Here is a 17,348-nt window from a genome sequence, read left to right on the forward strand (position 1 = left end):
TTATATAAACATATACACAATATTATAAATCTCTTTATTATGTCTTATACAGCTGACTCACATGTAGTACTGTTTTTACTAGTATTGTTCCCCGAATAATGATAATACCTTCCGAAAGTTTCTCCCACTAACAGCGGAAATACCAAAGTAGCATCGGCACATACCTGAAACAGAAGCGAATTAGTCAATAATTTGATTAATTACTACTCACAGTGTTTAGTAAAAATTGATAACAATGGAGATAATGCCATTACCTTGACTGGAGTAGCATTCTTCCGAATTTTTCCCCATGAAATCGCTTCTTCGGGTCGTGCACCGCTGTCGCTACCGTCAAATTCCGAAGAAGTGTTTATGAAAACGGCGTAATCCGCACCGTTCCTCTGTAAAATGAAATACCGTTAGTATCGCGATATTATGTATGCGTCCAAATAACACGTCAAAGAGAGTCGTCTCACCATGAGATTAGCATTGCAGATGTGATGCTTTACCACGCCACCTCCGACAATTATTATGCCACTATTCACCGCTTTCATAGCTATCCTGTTTAGTCTCTTGACATCTATGGAATATTGAAAATTCATTGGCTTATATATTCTAATAAATATATTTAATAAAAATATTTAAGATACAAATATATATATATATATATATATGATATAATTAAAATATATATATTTAAGAAATATATATTGCACCAACCTGCAACTATATCGAGTACGAGTCCTGGATTTTTGAATGAGTGAAAAAACATCATATCACCGAGACTACCATCGGTCAAAGCCGGACAAAACACTGGAATTTTATTTTTTGCAGCCCAATAATAAATGGAATCTTCATGGTCGATTTCCTCGCCAAGTTTTGTTATCATCTTGGATGGCGTCCATAAAGTGCCCTAATGTACGATAATTCGATAAATTATTATATTATACTATATTTAACTTGCATATTAATATAAAATTTTATAAACCTTCTCCTTCTGCTCAGCCAGCATTGCATCTAACCTTGGCATCAGCCAATCCTCAAATAAACAATAATTGTCATTTGGTACTAATAAATTTCCAGTTCTGTTAAGTCCTTTTTCTCGAAGCTGCCTGTCATCCAAATAGAAACTACCAATATATGTGGGTGCTAAACATTTGATAAAATCCTCTTCTACTCCACCTGCTGTAGTAACGAGGCAATCTACCTACAAATATACTATTCAGAATTATAAAGCACATAGGTTATTGAACTGAAGCATAGATCTCGAATATATAAATCTACCAATTTATGTTGGACAAGAAATCTTATAATCTCCCTGATGCCACTGGATACCATATTTGATGTATAGCCCAGAAATATTGTGCAATGGGATTTTCTTTTAATAAATTCATCCTCTTCTATATGGTCAATCTGATCTTCTGTAAGAGGTACATTCCTTTGACACAACATTCTATTTACTTCTTCAATCGCTAGTGCAAGATTTGTAGCTTGGAATCCACAATGTATCATGGTCTTAAATAATTCATGATAATCAAGTCCTTTATTAAAGTCGTAACCTATATAATATAAAATTTTTACATTGTTATCATTTATATGACAATAATAATAGTAATTTATTGGAAAAATATATAGAAATAAAGACCTTTTACTGTAACTGTATCAGCTGGTAGAGAAGTGCTGGGTACTAAGACAGCATTCTTTGCCATTTTCTCCCCTTCGTTATATACAGCTTCTTTTCTCACCGTATCACCCATGACAATATTTTTTCAATCTTTTAAAATATAAAAATATAGATTAATTACAATGTAACAAATTAACGCAATTACATTTCTAATAATACTATCTTATAATACCAGTAATATAAATAAAATTCTGTATAGTAATATAAATTCCATATATCAATTATTGATAAAATATATGTAAGTATATACAAAAGTATAAATACACAGGGAATAGCATATACAACCGGCAATTCTTCATATAAAAGATTAGGTTAAAATAAATAGGTTAGATAGAAATAAAGAATAATTTTAATAATTTTAACCGCTTAGCTTTCAAAAGAAATGATTTCAAACATATAAGTAAAGTGTATTTAACTATTTGTACTGACATTTAATATGCGTCAATATATCATTTAATCCTATTTAATTATTTAATCTATCAAGTTAACCTATAGCATCTGCACAGACACAATGTAATCGATAGAAGCTGCGATATTGCTTTTCGAAATGTCATATCTTACGCCCTCTTGCAAGTGCAGCCAAATAGGAAACAACACGGAAAACAAACATAGGTAACAAATGATGAACGGATGATGGTAATCACATGAATCACCGATAAGATATTGTCAAAAGACGACAATCCATCCAATCAGCTTTATGGAAGTTAGCGTAGTTTGAAAAAAAAACCCTATTCTGTCGTTTTTTGTATAAATGCAAAAAAGAAATTTTACAGAGACAAGATATAAATAATAATTAATATACATATATGATTGCAAAGATTTGCGCAATTATCTATGAAACATAATTGGGATAATTAAGCATTCTTAAATTTTAATAATGCATTCTTTTTATAGTAGGTACATCAGTAAATATATAATAGATATAATATTAGACTTCTTTTAAATTACGCTTTTCTAACATTGATTTAAAACTTATATATATATATATATGTCTCAGTACCTGGTCACGCAAATTATTTAACTTGTAAAGGAAATATATTTATCTAATATACTATCTATCTTTTTTAAATTTTTCGTTTCGATGTTTCACTGCTAGGAAAATCAAGAACATCAATAATAATTTATAAATCTTTTCTCTATATTTTTTTGTTACTTAATAATTGTTTTATGTTACTGATGCTAAATTACTGTTCAAGTTTTAAATTTATTCTCGTTCTTATAGTATATATCTAAATAATATTTGTCATACTTCGGATCTCTCAGAACAACGTATCTCCAATGTATTATTTCGCCAAATAGAGCTACGAAGCTGAGAAAATAACCGATTCCCAGGGCAATGAAAGCGCCGTATAATTTGCGCAAATTCACTAGCGCTGTTTCAGAATTCGATTTTTGCCGAGATTCGTTAATCTTGGACCACTCCATGACATCGCTCAGCCATTTGCGCACTAAACCAATTTCCGTCATTCGTCTCACCTATATATATATATATGAGTTTATAAAAATTACATGATCTCGTTTAAAATAAAAATCGTCCAATTTTGTCGACATTGTTTATCAATTTTTCTAAAGAATTCAATGCTTTTTATATGTGTTTGTTTGCATAAAAATCATGCCGCGTAGATTCGAACAATAACAATAAAAATGATTTTCTTGAATTACTTGTTATCGAAAAAAAAGGTACCGCGTTATTTTTTTTACATTATAAACGAGATTTTTTTTCATCCTTGATCATTAATACATGTTAACGTAACTGAGAATTAATTCTCCAACGCTCAAAATATATTTGGAGTCTTTGAAAAAAATCAAATTTATTTGGCTTTTAATTTCAAATTTAATTTCAAATTTCAAATAATAAATTACTAATTTTCTTTCACCGAATTTGTTGCCAAAAGTAAAAACATCATATATTTGCAGTTTTATATTGTTTAGCATATTCTTTTTCGCACGCCTTTTAAAAATTATTTAAAATAGTTAATTAATCTATACAGATTAATATTATCAAATAAATACCCATAAATTCACGTGAGGTTTTAACGGAGAATTCTTTTCCAGCCCTAACGCGATCGGCATGTGGACGACGCATTCCTCCATAACGTGCAAATTGTACTTCACCGATCCTGTATCTTTTTCGTTTTTGTTCTTTTGACCGTTCTCCTCCTCGAATATCCGTTTTCCGCGAATGTGTCGCAATAAATACGAGTTCTCGTAATAACAGAACGTCCCGTTGGCCACCTGGTCGACGGCGTCCTTCTCATTTTCGATCAACTCAAACTTCTTGCCTATCTGCTGACTATGCGGATCTGAAGAAACGAGGAAAAACTCCTTGCCTTCCTCGTTCCATCCTCCTACCGCCAGCGACGATTTCGTCAGTTGCGTCAAAGAATCGATAGTGACTCTGCGATAATGTAATAATGATATAAGTAAACAGCATTAAATTCCAAAGAAAAGAAAATTAAGATGTATTTTTAAATCAAAACATCCGAGAGGTACTTTATTAAAATATGTGCTATTTGACAAAGAAACCTCGCAAGCTCAGAAATTCTGATTTAAATGAAACTTTGTATACGTGTAAGTGAGAGAGAAAGGGAATAAATAAATAAATTTAGAAATTTTTGATCGGTGCTAAAAACGCGATTCTAAGAAAAATCATTCAAATCCATCTTTCATACTATGTAGCTTATTTCAGCTTTTCTCGATATATCTCGATATAATTATTCAAGATATAAAAACAATATTTTATACAAAAAAAAGTTTTATTGTAAAAACATCTCTATTTAACGTTTATAAAATTTTGAAAAATAACAATTTTTAAAAATTCTTTTTCGATATAGATTCCTCTATGTTATAATCAAGTTTCAAAGACTAAAATATTACAGTTTAAACTTGCATAATGTAAATTGTCTCACGCGCAGATAATTTTTATCTTTTATGATTAATTAATCAATTAATCAGACACTAAAGAAAAATCTATGTAATACAATGAATAGAAAATAGTGAATAGAACATCTAATAGTTTTACAATATATCCTGTATATGTATATTGTACATGGCAACGGGATGCGAGAGGGTGGCCGTCATACTAGCACGATAAATGACCGTCACCAAGATGCTGTAAATCCACCACCAGCCGATAAAGATTCTCACGGTCCAGGTGTTCGGCAAACGCGGCAAGGAGACCTGAAGCAACATTCCGTACGTGTACAGCATGCTGTTCTGGAATCCAGTGAACAAATACAGACCCTCCATATTGTCGCGTTTCGGACGCGAGCCTATGTACTTTTGATAGACTAACGCGAACACGTGAAGGCCTCCGGCGCCTATCAACAGGGTGCAAAGGAGTGCTATCCATGCGTTTAGTCTGTAAAAGTTGTACTATTTCATTAATTACGTGCTATTAACCCTTCTAGAATCTCTTTTGACAAATTATAGAAGAAATAATATTTTTACAAAAGATAATTTTCCGCAGATACACGACGTACCTGAAAGGTAATATCAATAATTTCCACGAATTATCGGTTAGCGATTCTGGCGTTAAAAAGGTGAGGCATTCCGTGTTGTACGGCGTGGATAGATCGAAGTAATTCAGATTGTGTATCGTGTAATGCAAATCTCCGAGAAAGAAATCGGCTTTCCCGGCGATCGCTTCGCCAAGAAGACCTGTATAGCTATCGTTATCTCCCGCTTTACCCCATTTGTCGTCCGCGATATTAAAGGGCATATAGTAGTTTGCTTTAAAGTTCATCGCCTTTGCTATGATCCGGATTAACTGAAACAAATAGATCTTTCTTCACAATCGGAATTTCTGAAACATTCATTCTGTAATAACATAGCAAAAAAATAAGAAAAACTGATGAAATACTTTTATATTTATCCGTGCGCATTGGAAATATTCAAGAAAGTTTCTGTAAAAACTTAACCATTTAAATCTTTCAATCAATTTGCGCTGTTAAAATCTAAACAAAATTTATATTTAATACGCTACTTGATTTAATTTATTTTAATATATACATATATATATATACATATATTTATTATATTTTTTATGACTTATTATCTCTTTTATTTTTATTTAAAAAACCATTAAGTTTATAAATAAATAATTTTATTTTAATTTATTTATTAAAAAAAATTTTTTTTTGTTATATCTTTTTTATTTAATATATACATATTGCTCCATTTTTCTTTTGTCGTTTTAGTACGTACTTCAAATTCGATTCCCAAAGCCTTAGAGTCTGCGATTGTGCCTTGATAGTGATTTCGCGAAGCTTCGGTTACAGCCGGTATATGTTCGAAAACTGCAACTCTGCAAGTTTTAGACAAAAATTAAATTAACATTGTAATATATTGAAACAATCACAATTACATTTCTCATTCCGCTTACAAGATTTAGAAATTTAAAAAATTTAAAACTCTGCTAGACTATAATATTTTTCCCCTAAATACGCTATATATATTAAAAAAAAAAAATATATATATATATATCACAGACTTTTTTCTTAAAGTCTGCGTTGAATTTATTTTCGAATTCATCGAAAATAAATTTAAAGAGCTTAAAAAAGAGCTTAATTAAAGAGCTTAAATTTAAAGAGTTTAAAAATTAAAGAGCGTATCGATTTTCTTCTTCTTTTCTTTTTTCGGGTTTTCCATCTTATTGTCAGGTATAAAAAATTTATCATAATATTGTATATACTAACCGCAAACCGTTGCCACGAAGATTCGAAGTTTTTGATATATAGTGATTGTTACCGTGACGTAATCTGCCGTTCCGCCATGTGTCGATGTACTTGATCGCTGTAAAATCTTTCATAGGCGATGGATAGTAAATGGTCTCGAGATCGATTCGCTCAACAGCAATTTGTTCACCGGTACGGTATTTGTACGTGTTGTATCGTCGTACAAACACCACATTAACGATCCGATTCCAGATATAGTGTAATTCGGGTCTAAAGAGTCGATTATCGTGTAGAAGTAAAAAACGGCCACGCGTGTTGATCAGACGTTCTCTGCAAAGATCGAATGCGAATTAAGCGCCCAGTTTACTTAAAAAGTCAAAAAAAATCGATTTTTCTTACATTTCCTGAAAATGTATTTGAAGAATATGTCTCTCTTTCTCTCTCTCTCTCTCTCTCTCTCTCTCTCTCTCTCTCTCAAATTTTATTAAAAAATTTGCAAAATTGACAGTGTTATAAGATTTTGAATAGGATATCACGCGGGTTTTTAAATAGGCCTGCAAAATTTTAAACGCGTTTTTCTCAAAACATTGTTTTCGAAGTCGGTGTGATATCTTGAAAAGTATTGGATCTCAAATAAGTTCAATTTTTTTTCTGAAAGAGAACACTTTTGGAATGATACTGAACTTAATATAAAATTTAAAAGATTGATATTTAATATTCTTCTGACCTCTTCAAAAGATAAAATTTCAGCAAAATTGAAATATCTAATTTTAAAATAACATTATTTTGTAATTTCTTTTAATAAAATTAGTTTAATATCCCAAAAATATTCTATGGAATAAAACTAGACCAAGTTTTTTTATTTCAAACAATCGCATGAGGAAAGCATACTGTCGAATTATACATTTTTTTAATACGTTACGCACAGAGGCTCATGTATAAATATCCAAGATTTAATAATACCGTTTAAACATCAATAAAAACATATTTAAAACGCCAAAAGATCAATTTCTAATATTCTTCAAAAAAAAATTCTTTAAAATTATTATATAAATTATTATATTAAATTATAATGTCTTTTTATATATCCTAAAGTAATAGACTGAATCTTTAATTGCTTACCTTTCGGCATATTGTAAGAATCGCGACGTTAGAAGTCCATTGGCGATTAATATAACATACGCGTCACAGCCTACCGTTTTGATATGTTCAAATATTCTCGTTAATTTTCTCGATCGCGAAAAATCTTGGTTATCGCGTATGGCGATCTGAAGGCGAATAGTACGATACATATTTATAAAGAAATTATCAATTCTATTGATCATCTGATTATAAATTCGATGTAATTAAAAAGAAGATATATAAGTCATATGTGCAAATATACATCTAATTGTTAGTTATTTATTTAATATGTTTCTCTTTATAGATTATTGAAGTGGGAAATCTTTTGGCTTCAATAATACTTACGTCATATTTTGATAAAAAAGAAGACATTTCAATAGAATGGACATCAATCAGCCCGCGATAGGTGGTATCGGTAATAAAGATTATGCAATTGCTGCGCGCGGCGATTTCCTCTACGATTCGCTCGATCGCCGATTTCAGATCGTCTATCCTGGACGTGCATCGATGTAGCCCAAAATTTTTTCTGTAATATTATAGAGGTACTTTCATTTACTTGCAAATACTTTTCTAGAGATCGCGCATTTTTAGTGTAAAATACGCTTTATTGATCCGCAGACTCTGATCAAAGAATCAAGCAACACATCTAGATCATCTGTATTAACGATAATTAATTATAACAGCTATACAAGAGGTGAGTAATTTAAATCAATTAATATCCAGTATAATAGAAATCAATTGGTATTAATGAACATAAAGTTCGAGTTTTATTTTCATTTTATCTTTTATAATTTAATTAACTCTTTTATTTTTTCCAGAAATATATAAAAAAGAAATATTCTGCCAGCACATACACAAATAAAATTCGCGCGTAATGTTACTAAAATTGCCTCGTAATATTACTTGCACGACGACGGAATTAATTTTTCTTTGACGATAAATTCGATTCCAGGCAATTTTCCCTTTCATTATTTCTCATTTTTTTTGTTAAACATTCATAATTGAATATAAAGCGCAACCTTTTAAAATATATTTCGTACATCCAGGAAGTGTACATTCTTTTGTTCAAACACATCATCATTTTACATGAATTGTCCTACCTTTCGATGATAGCGCGGATAAATTGCGAACAAAAAATAACGATCATCGTTATTTCCAAGCGCATGTCGAAATACTTATATTCTCACTTAGTCTAGTCACATAGGAATCTTTCGTTCGTATCAAACTATTGATCTCTTGGAATTTTTTACCTCTTTGCGCTCTTTCGCGATATAAATCGTTAATAATCTCGTTTGCAGACGATTGCGTTTATTTATGCAACATGATCGCCGGTAATCTCGCATATATTCGATCTATTTTAAGTATATTAGATTCTGATTGATTCAATGAAAATCGAAACAAACGCCTTATTTTGTGCTAAATAAATTATTTTAACCATTAGAATGTTATTCTGATAAGAGAAAATTCAGATTCGTGAATATATATATATTTATTATATTTATATATATATTTTTTCTCTGTGTATCAACATTTTGAAATAAATAATTATCTGAAATAATAATTTTGGAACAATAATTTAATTCATTAATTAACATAATAAGAGTTATCTACAGTGTTCTGAAATTTACAAATCAAAATACTATAACAAGAAAATTCTCAAAAAGTTGAGTAAAAATATTTGTGAATTTTTATTTTAAGTAATAATTTTTGAAATATAAGGGTTTAAAGCTAGCCAATTATAGGCTACATTCGTGTGTGCTAAAATTTAGTGATATACGAGAAAAAAGTTCTTTTATCTTTTTACTCGTATTTTGATTTTGATTGGTAAAGTGTTGTGTTTACTAATATATATTCAGTCATATATACAATATATATATATATATATATATATATATATATATATATATATATATTGTATAATTTATATAAAAAGTTATTAATTGTCGAAACTTATATCTCTCTTTTTTTATATCATTCTTCTCAAAATATTCTTAATAAAAGCGAATATAAGAAACGATTTTTTTTTCAGATATATGAATGCACTGAAAATACGAAAATAAAAAAGATGTTTATTGAATATAAACTTTATACAAACTTTTTATATTATAATTCTGTATGTTTCAATGGTTGTTTTGGAAGGATACTATCTGTCTCTGCAAACCATTCATCATATATAGCTTCAGGATCAACCATCCAGAATCTATGAAACGATATAGGTTCCTGAGACGCCAGATAAGAGGTAGCGTAATCTGCAGGTCGTGCCTAAACCAATTATAAAAAAAAAAAAAAAATTTAATATATCATTTTATATTAAATATAATAGTTAGTAATTATATATTACCTTTCGAAATTGTATATTATTTCGGTATTCTAATATTATCCATAAGTTTAATTGCAAGCCTTATTATATTTTATATATTTGTATTATTTAATGGTTAATATAAATTAGAAAACAAAATTATATTGCAAGTATACCTGGTGGAACATCGAAGAATGTACAGGTTCTACTCCAAGTCGAGATAAACAGACTCCAAAGAGATACATATCATCGGGAGTAGTGGCAGACGGGCAGTTGCATACGCCCGTTTGTATTATGTTGTGAACCAAGGGAGCTGATAACACAATACCCGCACCGCCAGTCAAGTACTGATATCCGTGATGGCTGTTCCACATACGAAAACCATAACGTTCGCCGATAGCAATTAAGTGCGTGGGATTGTAGCATGTGAGCAAACGTAGTAAACGTACTACGCTGTAATATATTGAAATACATTATAATTATTTGCACAAATGGGTAATTGAAAAACATATTTCTAATACTAGCCATATATATATAGTTAATGTAGATATATTGATAATGTTTGTTTTTAAACTAGAGATCAAAAGATAGTTTTTCAACTTTGTGACATATAGTCCCTAAGTTTAAGAATAATCTCCTCAATTCTACCTATCTACCTCTACCTTCTATGTGTAATCACCTGAATATAGTATCATCGTCACCGATAACAAGCCAATCATATTTGTATCTTTCCATCATATTACTCGCTCTCTGCAAAATGCCATAAGTTTTGGCGCAATGTCCTTCAGTAGTGTTCGGTACGATATACGCCTCCTGTAAATTTTTATCTACACTAAAACAATTTAGCAACTTGTGAGAAGTATAATTATATCAGAATATGCGCAATTTCAATGATTAAGCATACCGGCTTTATCGCTAAAATATCCGATGTGTATTGCGTGCTTGGCCCATACATTTTTAATTACTGGAATTCTATTTACGTGATATTTGGCGCAAGTCTTAACAGCAAAATACACATTTTTTAGAGATATAGAAGAACTCTGCAAATATTGGAAAATATTTATAGTTTATATATATTTCTATAAGAGAAATGAAGTTCATTACTCCTAGCTAATTTATTACAAAATTATTATTCTTATTACTGTTAATTAGGGAATCATATATTGTATGACGTACACAAGGATGAAAGAATCGAGGATATGTGGCACAATCAGGACCAGACACAATGCATATTTTAGGTACATGCATCAATTTCACATTTGTGCTCTTTAAGACGAATTCCGCGAATTCGTATGATGCGTCAATAGAAAAATCCGTTTTCCAGCTCTCATAGCTTTGTTGAGACAAACTAAAATATTAGAGTCTTAACTTCTAATAAACATAAAATATATGTATCACAAAACAAATTAGAATACATATGAAAAGAGAGAAAATATATTTAGAAAAATAGCTTTTTTTCTCATATAATTTTAAATTTATTAAATCTTTTTTATATTATTTTTAATTATGTAGTTCCATGCGTGAAAAAAAAATATTTATATTACCATCTCAATAATGATTATTTAACAAAAAAATTAAGAGAATATACTTGTTTAACAAGTTGAAAGTCATGCCAAATCCAGTTGCCATAAGTGGATATTTAAATTTCTTAATATTCTTTGCAAAGTGATGAATAATAGTAGGTTCATGGTCATAAAGTGCATGTCCAATCCATACGTTCTATGTAAATAAATTATTTAGAATAAATCGTATCTTTTTTTTTTTAAACACAATAAAAATACAACTTACCTGAGATGCATCGAATTTTCCAAGAACATTTAACAACTTTGTTAATTGAATCACCGTATTTTCTAAACAAAAAAAGAACCATTTTGTATCTGGAAATTTATCTGCCAAATAAATCAATAATGGAGTTATTGTCCAAGAACCTTTAATGTCAAGTTCGTGAGACAATACAACTTTTGGCGATTCCTGAAATATAAAGAACATAATAATATATAATATATAAGTTAGGCATAATATGTCGACATCATAGCGAGACACAAAGAAACAATTTTAAAGTTATGTAACTTACTTTTTCAAGAGCACTAGCTTGCTCATAGATTTGTCTTCGCATATAATCAGCATGAGCTGCATGATAGCCTTCCTTTTGGCTTAAAATCACCACCACCACATCATTGGGTTCTAAAAATATTTTTGTTAAAATTTCTTCTCAAATAATATAATTAATATTAATAAAAAGATAATAAATATACAGAGAATAAAATACGAAATAATAGCTTTAAAAAATATATATATATATATTTTTTTTTTTTTTTTGACATTAGACATACTTGATACTAGACACAATTAGGAAACTTATTTTCAAGTTTTCCCGAGCAATTTGACACTTGATTCATTTAACTTGCGATTTTACGAATATTCTGAGTTAAATAAAGTGCTCAATTAAAATTACCAATGTCGAGAATTTCGAAGAAGTGGTAAAAAAAATATATTATATGACTATTTACCTATTACATCTGCATTTATCCTCACGATGAATAAAATGTGAAGGAGAAGAGCAAAATTTGCTGACGAATACATTTTTATTATATCAGAATGTATTTGAACTCTAGGACAAAATAAAAAAAAAAAACTTATACACCAAAATATATGTAACTACTTTGCATAGTAAACTTTCTTGTTTATATCGACGAGAGACACCCGTTTGACACTTTCGAACAATCACCTGTTCAATCACTATTCAAACGTCTCGTCGTATATTTATCCACTGTAAATTGTGAATCACGTCCAATTGTCAGCTGTTTTGCGTGTCACAAACAAAAACAGGTTCAGTTCTATTGAGGAGATGCCGCTCTTATTGTGAGAATAAATTTTATTAAGAAAACCGGTTTATATTTTTTTTATCGCTTTAGGGCATTCGCGTCTCGCATCTTGTTACGATTTGTTGAATCTACCGGAGACCAGAGTATGCGCCAATCAAATTCATTCTCTATTTAATGTATATATATATATATATATATATGTATATATGATTCCATATGATTATTAAAAGCACCGATCGATCTCGCGTACCTAGTTGTACCAGAGATATAAAATAAACAAATTAATTTTTTGAGAGCGGAAGTATACGTTAATAGTGCCCTAGTGTTTGAACTCGCAAGAAAGATTCACGTTTAATATTGTATGATCTAATAAATAATGATAACGAAGAAAAGTTGTGCGCGTAATTCGCGTATTTTGATCGTGATTTTTAATTAAGCTAATGAAGCTTTAGATAAGGTTTAATGGTCGATAGAATGTCTAGACATTTGTAAACGCGCGGCTTATCAATCGTCATGAGTGTTCGTCATGAATCGTGGGCGTGCGAGAGAGAACTGTAGTGATTAAGGTCAGCTGTTTTCTTATTTGTTATTCGTATGCAGTGTATGCTTTATAAAAACACTTGTCTCTTTATTTTGCAGATGCATATGTGGTATTGGTTCGGTGTGAATCTAGATAACTTCCTGTTTCCAGGATATAACATCACTACGGTATGGGCTCTTGTGGCAACGTGCTTGGGCCTGGCTGCACTCGCAGTACTGTACGAGGCCATGAAAGTCTTTCAGATCCATTTGCAAGAGATCGGAAGAAAATCTGTATCTAGAACGGCCTCAACTTCTTCTGAAAGTTCCTCTCTTTTATCCAAAGTAACACCAAAGAATTTTAGAACTTCCACAAGATGGTATATATTATTTTTTATTTTTCTCTTCGGAGCAATTAGAATTACTATTTGAAGTATATATACATAAATATATAAAGTATTAATAACTTTCTAAACTTACACATTTTGCATAAGTCAAATATAACAGCGGTAGAATTTTTAATTATTATAGAATTAATCATATTATATATATAGCATGTATATATATATATATATATATATAAAATTCTTGTTTTTATAATGTTATTTATTCTTATTTTAAATAATGCATTTTTTCTGCAGTTATATAAATGCTTTTTTATCTTGAGTTAACATTAAATATATATTTTCAGTGTAATCTGCTCTAAATGGACACTGCAAGTATTACACTGGTTTCTTCACACTATACTCGGTTACTTATTGATGATGGCAGTTATGACATACAATGCTTATTTCACAATCGCTCTAATAATTGGGGGATGTTTAGGATATTGGATATTTGGTCCTACGCTTGTACAATTAAATATGCAACGGTTTTACCGCAAAGAAGCACTCGTGAAATGTGATGAAAATTGTAAAGGTAAAATGTTATTTCACATTAAATCTATAATTTATAAAATTGAGTATTTTGATTTGTTATATTATTGTAATCGCTTCCAGATATCTTTACGAATCAATCTTTACAAATCAGACGCGAATCTGCAGTCTCTGTTGTTGCAGAGCAATTAGTCACTGAAGCACATATCGAAGTCCACGTATCGAGAGACACGTGAGTTTTGACATCAAACTTGGTAACGGAAAGTCTGATATTATTCAAAGTAGTTATTATTATCCATTGTATATTACATATTTATGTACGTATACACAGCATATTTTTATATTGATGTTTCCTTATAAGTTATAAAGTAAAAAATATGCAATATAAAAAAAGAATAATGAGTGCTATATTTACAACTTAGATAATATCTTTATTAGATTTTTATATGCCAAATACAAAAATATATACATATACATATATTTTTGAAAGTATATAAGACAGATTTACATATATTTATATACAGATATGTATATATCACAGATACAAACTCTCTTTAGAATTCACGAGATTTTTAGAAAAATTAATAAATATGTGCAAAAAATAAAAAAGTACTAAATCTGTGATATGGATAATAGTATAAATTATAATGATGTATGATTAACGATATTGATAACATCATATTATTTTTTTCTCATAATATCTTTGTAATATTATAAACAATAAAGCAATCAAATAACTGTACATATTGAAGATCCTAATTACATTAAGATTTTTCTTTTTTTCTATTTAATTTTCCAATACTTCATCGAAATTTACTTCAAACCAAATTACGTTCTCCATTATTTCGAAATTATCGTAATCATAATCTTCTACACCCTCGAACAAACGTCCGAAACACGGACTGTTGGCACTAGTAAAGTGTCCATACCCATTCATTAAAGTAATTTGCTGGCCACACAGCCAGCAAAAACGAGATTGACAATGTTTACAGGTCATTTTGTTGCACCCTTCAATTTTACTAATGAGAGAATGGCACTTAGGACAACTTTTCGTATTATCCTAGAAATTATAATCGTCTCTAAGAATAATGCTGTTTAAATCTTCCTATTATTTAATCTAATTATTAATTTTCATGCCTCTTCGTGCATATTTTGTGACAGATACCTGCAGATATTCAGTTGTAAGAGTTTCTTCAACTAATTGTATTTGTCGCCTACCATACTTTCTTTCCAAAAGCTTCTTTTTCTTATCATCACTATTCTTATAATCATTAATGAGTTTTTTAATGTCATCTGATGCTATTTCGCATGGTGCAGCTCCATGATACAACTGTTCATGTAATAATTAATACATGTATTATCCAGCAATATTTATCTAATCTATCTGTTTATACGATGGAATATATCTTTCGTTACCTTATAGCAATATATACAAAAGCAATAATTACAAACGGGACAGATTGGTGCAGTATCACTCGGATCCTTAATCATTGGATTTTGACATGAAATTCTCGGGCAATATATTACATCGTCCATAGTATTTAACGTTATTCGCAACAAGAGTTCTTCATATCGCGAAAACAAGCTCGGACAGAGAGTTTTAATATCGTTATCGTTTATTTCGAAACTGCAGTCTAATGTTGGGCACGGTATAATCTTAACGTGCTCGTTAATTTTAATACGTATATGTTCCTCAATACAGTCTTTGCAATAAACATGTCCACAGTTTTTCAATTCTATACAATGCAGTCCTCTATATTCTTCGAAGCATATGTAACAAGTGTAAAAGTTGTTATCAAATTGTTTCTTATGCTGCTCTCTGTCGTAAGATATTAACAATTTTTTGATATCTAAAGACAAAGCACCATTTACAGCTCTGCGATCAGCTAAGCGTGCCAGGCGAAATGTGATACGATCACCTGGTGTTGTGCGAATTATGTGCATGAAGGAAACATCTAAAGAATCTTGCGTACCGAGGAAATTAAAAAGATCATTTTGTAGAAAATCTAGCCATAGAAACAAGATCTCACTGCCCTGATTCTCTTCCCATATTTCATCCAATTTCTGGCAGACAAAAGATATCTCCCAGGGGGTCAACCAGATAACAGATAGACAGAAATTTGGTGGCTTTCGAGACGGATATATATTTGGAAGTTGAGTGTACAATCTGACCGGTGGTAGGTGCTCGACGAAAATTTTATCAGATGAGACGATTGAATCGGAAATTGCATTGGAGGAGCAGCAATTAGTGAAGTTCACTTCTAATTTTCTATTAAGTTTGAGAATTATATTAACTGTACATTTTATCTGCTCGTTTCTGGTGCAAGAGAACTCATTCTCGCTGTAAATACTGGAAAGAGCAGTCATTTCGTCTTCCTGTCGTATACGATCACTTGTAATCACGCGAGACATTTTAAATTTCTTTCAGATAACTATCATGAAAAAAATAATATTGAAATTAGAGAGTTATTAGATTTAATTGATACATTTTTAGTTTAGATTTAGTTATAATAAATATAAAAGACTTCTCACCAATATTAGTTCATAACTGATGATATTCAAAAGATAAATGGAAGAAACAAACCTGAAGATATCACAATTCTTAGAAAAATGCGTATAATATTCTCTGAACATTTATAAAAGGTTTGTTCTTTTTACTTGAACTAGAAACAAAATGAGATAGATATATATATTTAGAAATTCAAAAAAACGAAAGGATAAATCGAGAAATCCAAAAAATTCGATTAAAAAGAATAAACCAAAAGTGTAAATGTAATAAAAAAATTGTTCCCCGAATTATCTAAATTATTATTAATTTTTTAAATTCTAAATTGATATTGAAACTAAAAGTATATAAAAGAAAATATAAGGATTAATGTGATTTAAATATTTAAAAATGGGGTTACATCTCGAAACCGTTTTGTAAATCGATGTAACAAGTCTTAAGAATTTACACTCTGCACTCTTGCTTAGATATGTGTACAGACTCAAAATTATTGACAGGAAGGCCAATTTAAATCTTATTTCTTAGGTTCATATTTGTCAAACATACCGATTGGCTGTCAAATAGGGAATTTCTAGGGTTTCGAAAGTTTTTTGCAATAGCAGCCAATGCGTTCGACAAAGCTTGTCGTGATACTTTATAAGAATTTAGACTTTACCATAGGACATAGTATATCTAGATCGAGTGTTTATTTAAGGAGTGGGGGGTGAAGATGCACGTAGAAAAGGACATACTCTGTTTCGTGCTCCCTGCGTTCTCTTTTGCTCGCACATAGCATAGCGCTCTCTTTCGTCATGCTCCGTGCGAGGGAGAGAGAGCGCAAGCGGCACGAAACAGAGTATGTCCTTTTCTACGTGCACCTCGGC

At 30.3% G+C, this 17,348-nt stretch overlaps 4 protein-coding genes across 17 annotated transcripts; 1 reads left to right on the forward strand and 3 right to left on the reverse strand.

Annotated features, from left to right (window-relative positions):
* Positions 1-20: 20 nt before the first annotated feature.
* Positions 21-2,934, reverse strand: Dhps (Deoxyhypusine synthase). 4 transcript variants are annotated; one of them, XM_070309457.1, is made up of 8 exons: positions 2,913-2,934; positions 1,625-1,753; positions 1,264-1,538; positions 968-1,186; positions 700-892; positions 456-559; positions 255-380; positions 21-164 (listed from the first exon to the last, which is right to left on the reverse strand). In XM_070309457.1, the coding sequence occupies exons 2-8, from the start codon at positions 1,734-1,736 to the stop codon at positions 45-47; spliced, it is 1,149 nt and encodes a 382-aa protein (XP_070165558.1). In that variant the 5' UTR covers positions 1,737-1,753; positions 2,913-2,934; the 3' UTR covers positions 21-44. The 4 variants fall into 4 exon arrangements, with proteins under 4 accessions (XP_070165558.1, XP_070165556.1, XP_070165555.1 ...); XM_070309455.1 differs by lacking the exon at positions 2,913-2,934 and adding an exon at positions 2,153-2,256; XM_070309454.1 differs by lacking the exon at positions 2,913-2,934 and adding an exon at positions 2,093-2,176.
* LOC138940493 (beta-1,3-glucosyltransferase-like) lies at positions 2,687-12,723 on the reverse strand. 6 transcript variants are annotated; one of them, XM_070309446.1, is made up of 11 exons: positions 12,489-12,723; positions 12,271-12,371; positions 11,835-11,944; positions 11,549-11,731; positions 11,349-11,479; positions 10,937-11,108; positions 10,665-10,800; positions 10,440-10,587; positions 9,937-10,213; positions 9,557-9,723; positions 7,905-7,987 (listed from the first exon to the last, which is right to left on the reverse strand). In XM_070309446.1, exons 2-10 carry the CDS (start codon positions 12,341-12,343, stop codon positions 9,565-9,567), a joined length of 1,389 nt encoding a protein of 462 aa, XP_070165547.1. In that variant the 5' UTR covers positions 12,344-12,371; positions 12,489-12,723; the 3' UTR covers positions 7,905-7,987; positions 9,557-9,564. The 6 variants fall into 6 exon arrangements, with proteins under 6 accessions (XP_070165544.1, XP_070165542.1, XP_070165545.1 ...); XM_070309445.1 differs by having other exon boundaries at positions 12,271-12,723; XM_070309447.1 differs by having other exon boundaries at positions 7,964-8,006; positions 12,271-12,723.
* On the forward strand, positions 10,234-14,694 carry LOC138940496 (protein SLC31A2). Of its 2 annotated transcripts, none has more exons than XM_070309459.1 (4): positions 10,234-10,255; positions 13,277-13,484; positions 13,796-14,022; positions 14,103-14,694. In XM_070309459.1, the coding sequence occupies exons 1-4, from the start codon at positions 10,252-10,254 to the stop codon at positions 14,213-14,215; spliced, it is 552 nt and encodes a 183-aa protein (XP_070165560.1). In that variant the 5' UTR covers positions 10,234-10,251; the 3' UTR covers positions 14,216-14,694. The 2 variants fall into 2 exon arrangements, with proteins under 2 accessions (XP_070165560.1, XP_070165559.1); XM_070309458.1 differs by lacking the exon at positions 10,234-10,255 and adding an exon at positions 12,822-13,151 and having other exon boundaries at positions 13,225-13,484; positions 14,103-14,688.
* Positions 14,472-16,959, reverse strand: LOC138940494 (E3 ubiquitin-protein ligase RNF14-like). 5 transcript variants are annotated; one of them, XM_070309451.1, is made up of 6 exons: positions 16,886-16,959; positions 16,512-16,642; positions 15,953-16,411; positions 15,396-15,829; positions 15,145-15,309; positions 14,472-15,039 (listed from the first exon to the last, which is right to left on the reverse strand). In XM_070309451.1, exons 3-6 carry the CDS (start codon positions 16,389-16,391, stop codon positions 14,767-14,769), a joined length of 1,311 nt encoding a protein of 436 aa, XP_070165552.1. In that variant the 5' UTR covers positions 16,392-16,411; positions 16,512-16,642; positions 16,886-16,959; the 3' UTR covers positions 14,472-14,766. The 5 variants fall into 5 exon arrangements, with proteins under 5 accessions (XP_070165552.1, XP_070165550.1, XP_070165549.1 ...); XM_070309453.1 differs by having other exon boundaries at positions 14,473-15,039; positions 15,396-15,739; XM_070309449.1 differs by having other exon boundaries at positions 15,396-16,411; positions 16,564-16,642.
* Between the last annotated feature and the right edge of the window lie 389 nt (positions 16,960-17,348).

Source organism: Polyergus mexicanus, unplaced genomic scaffold (genome assembly GCF_030449975.1).
Source record: "Polyergus mexicanus isolate NDT 795.1 unplaced genomic scaffold, iyPolMexi1.0 SCAF_17, whole genome shotgun sequence".
NCBI classification, from domain to species: domain Eukaryota; kingdom Metazoa; phylum Arthropoda; class Insecta; order Hymenoptera; family Formicidae; genus Polyergus; species Polyergus mexicanus.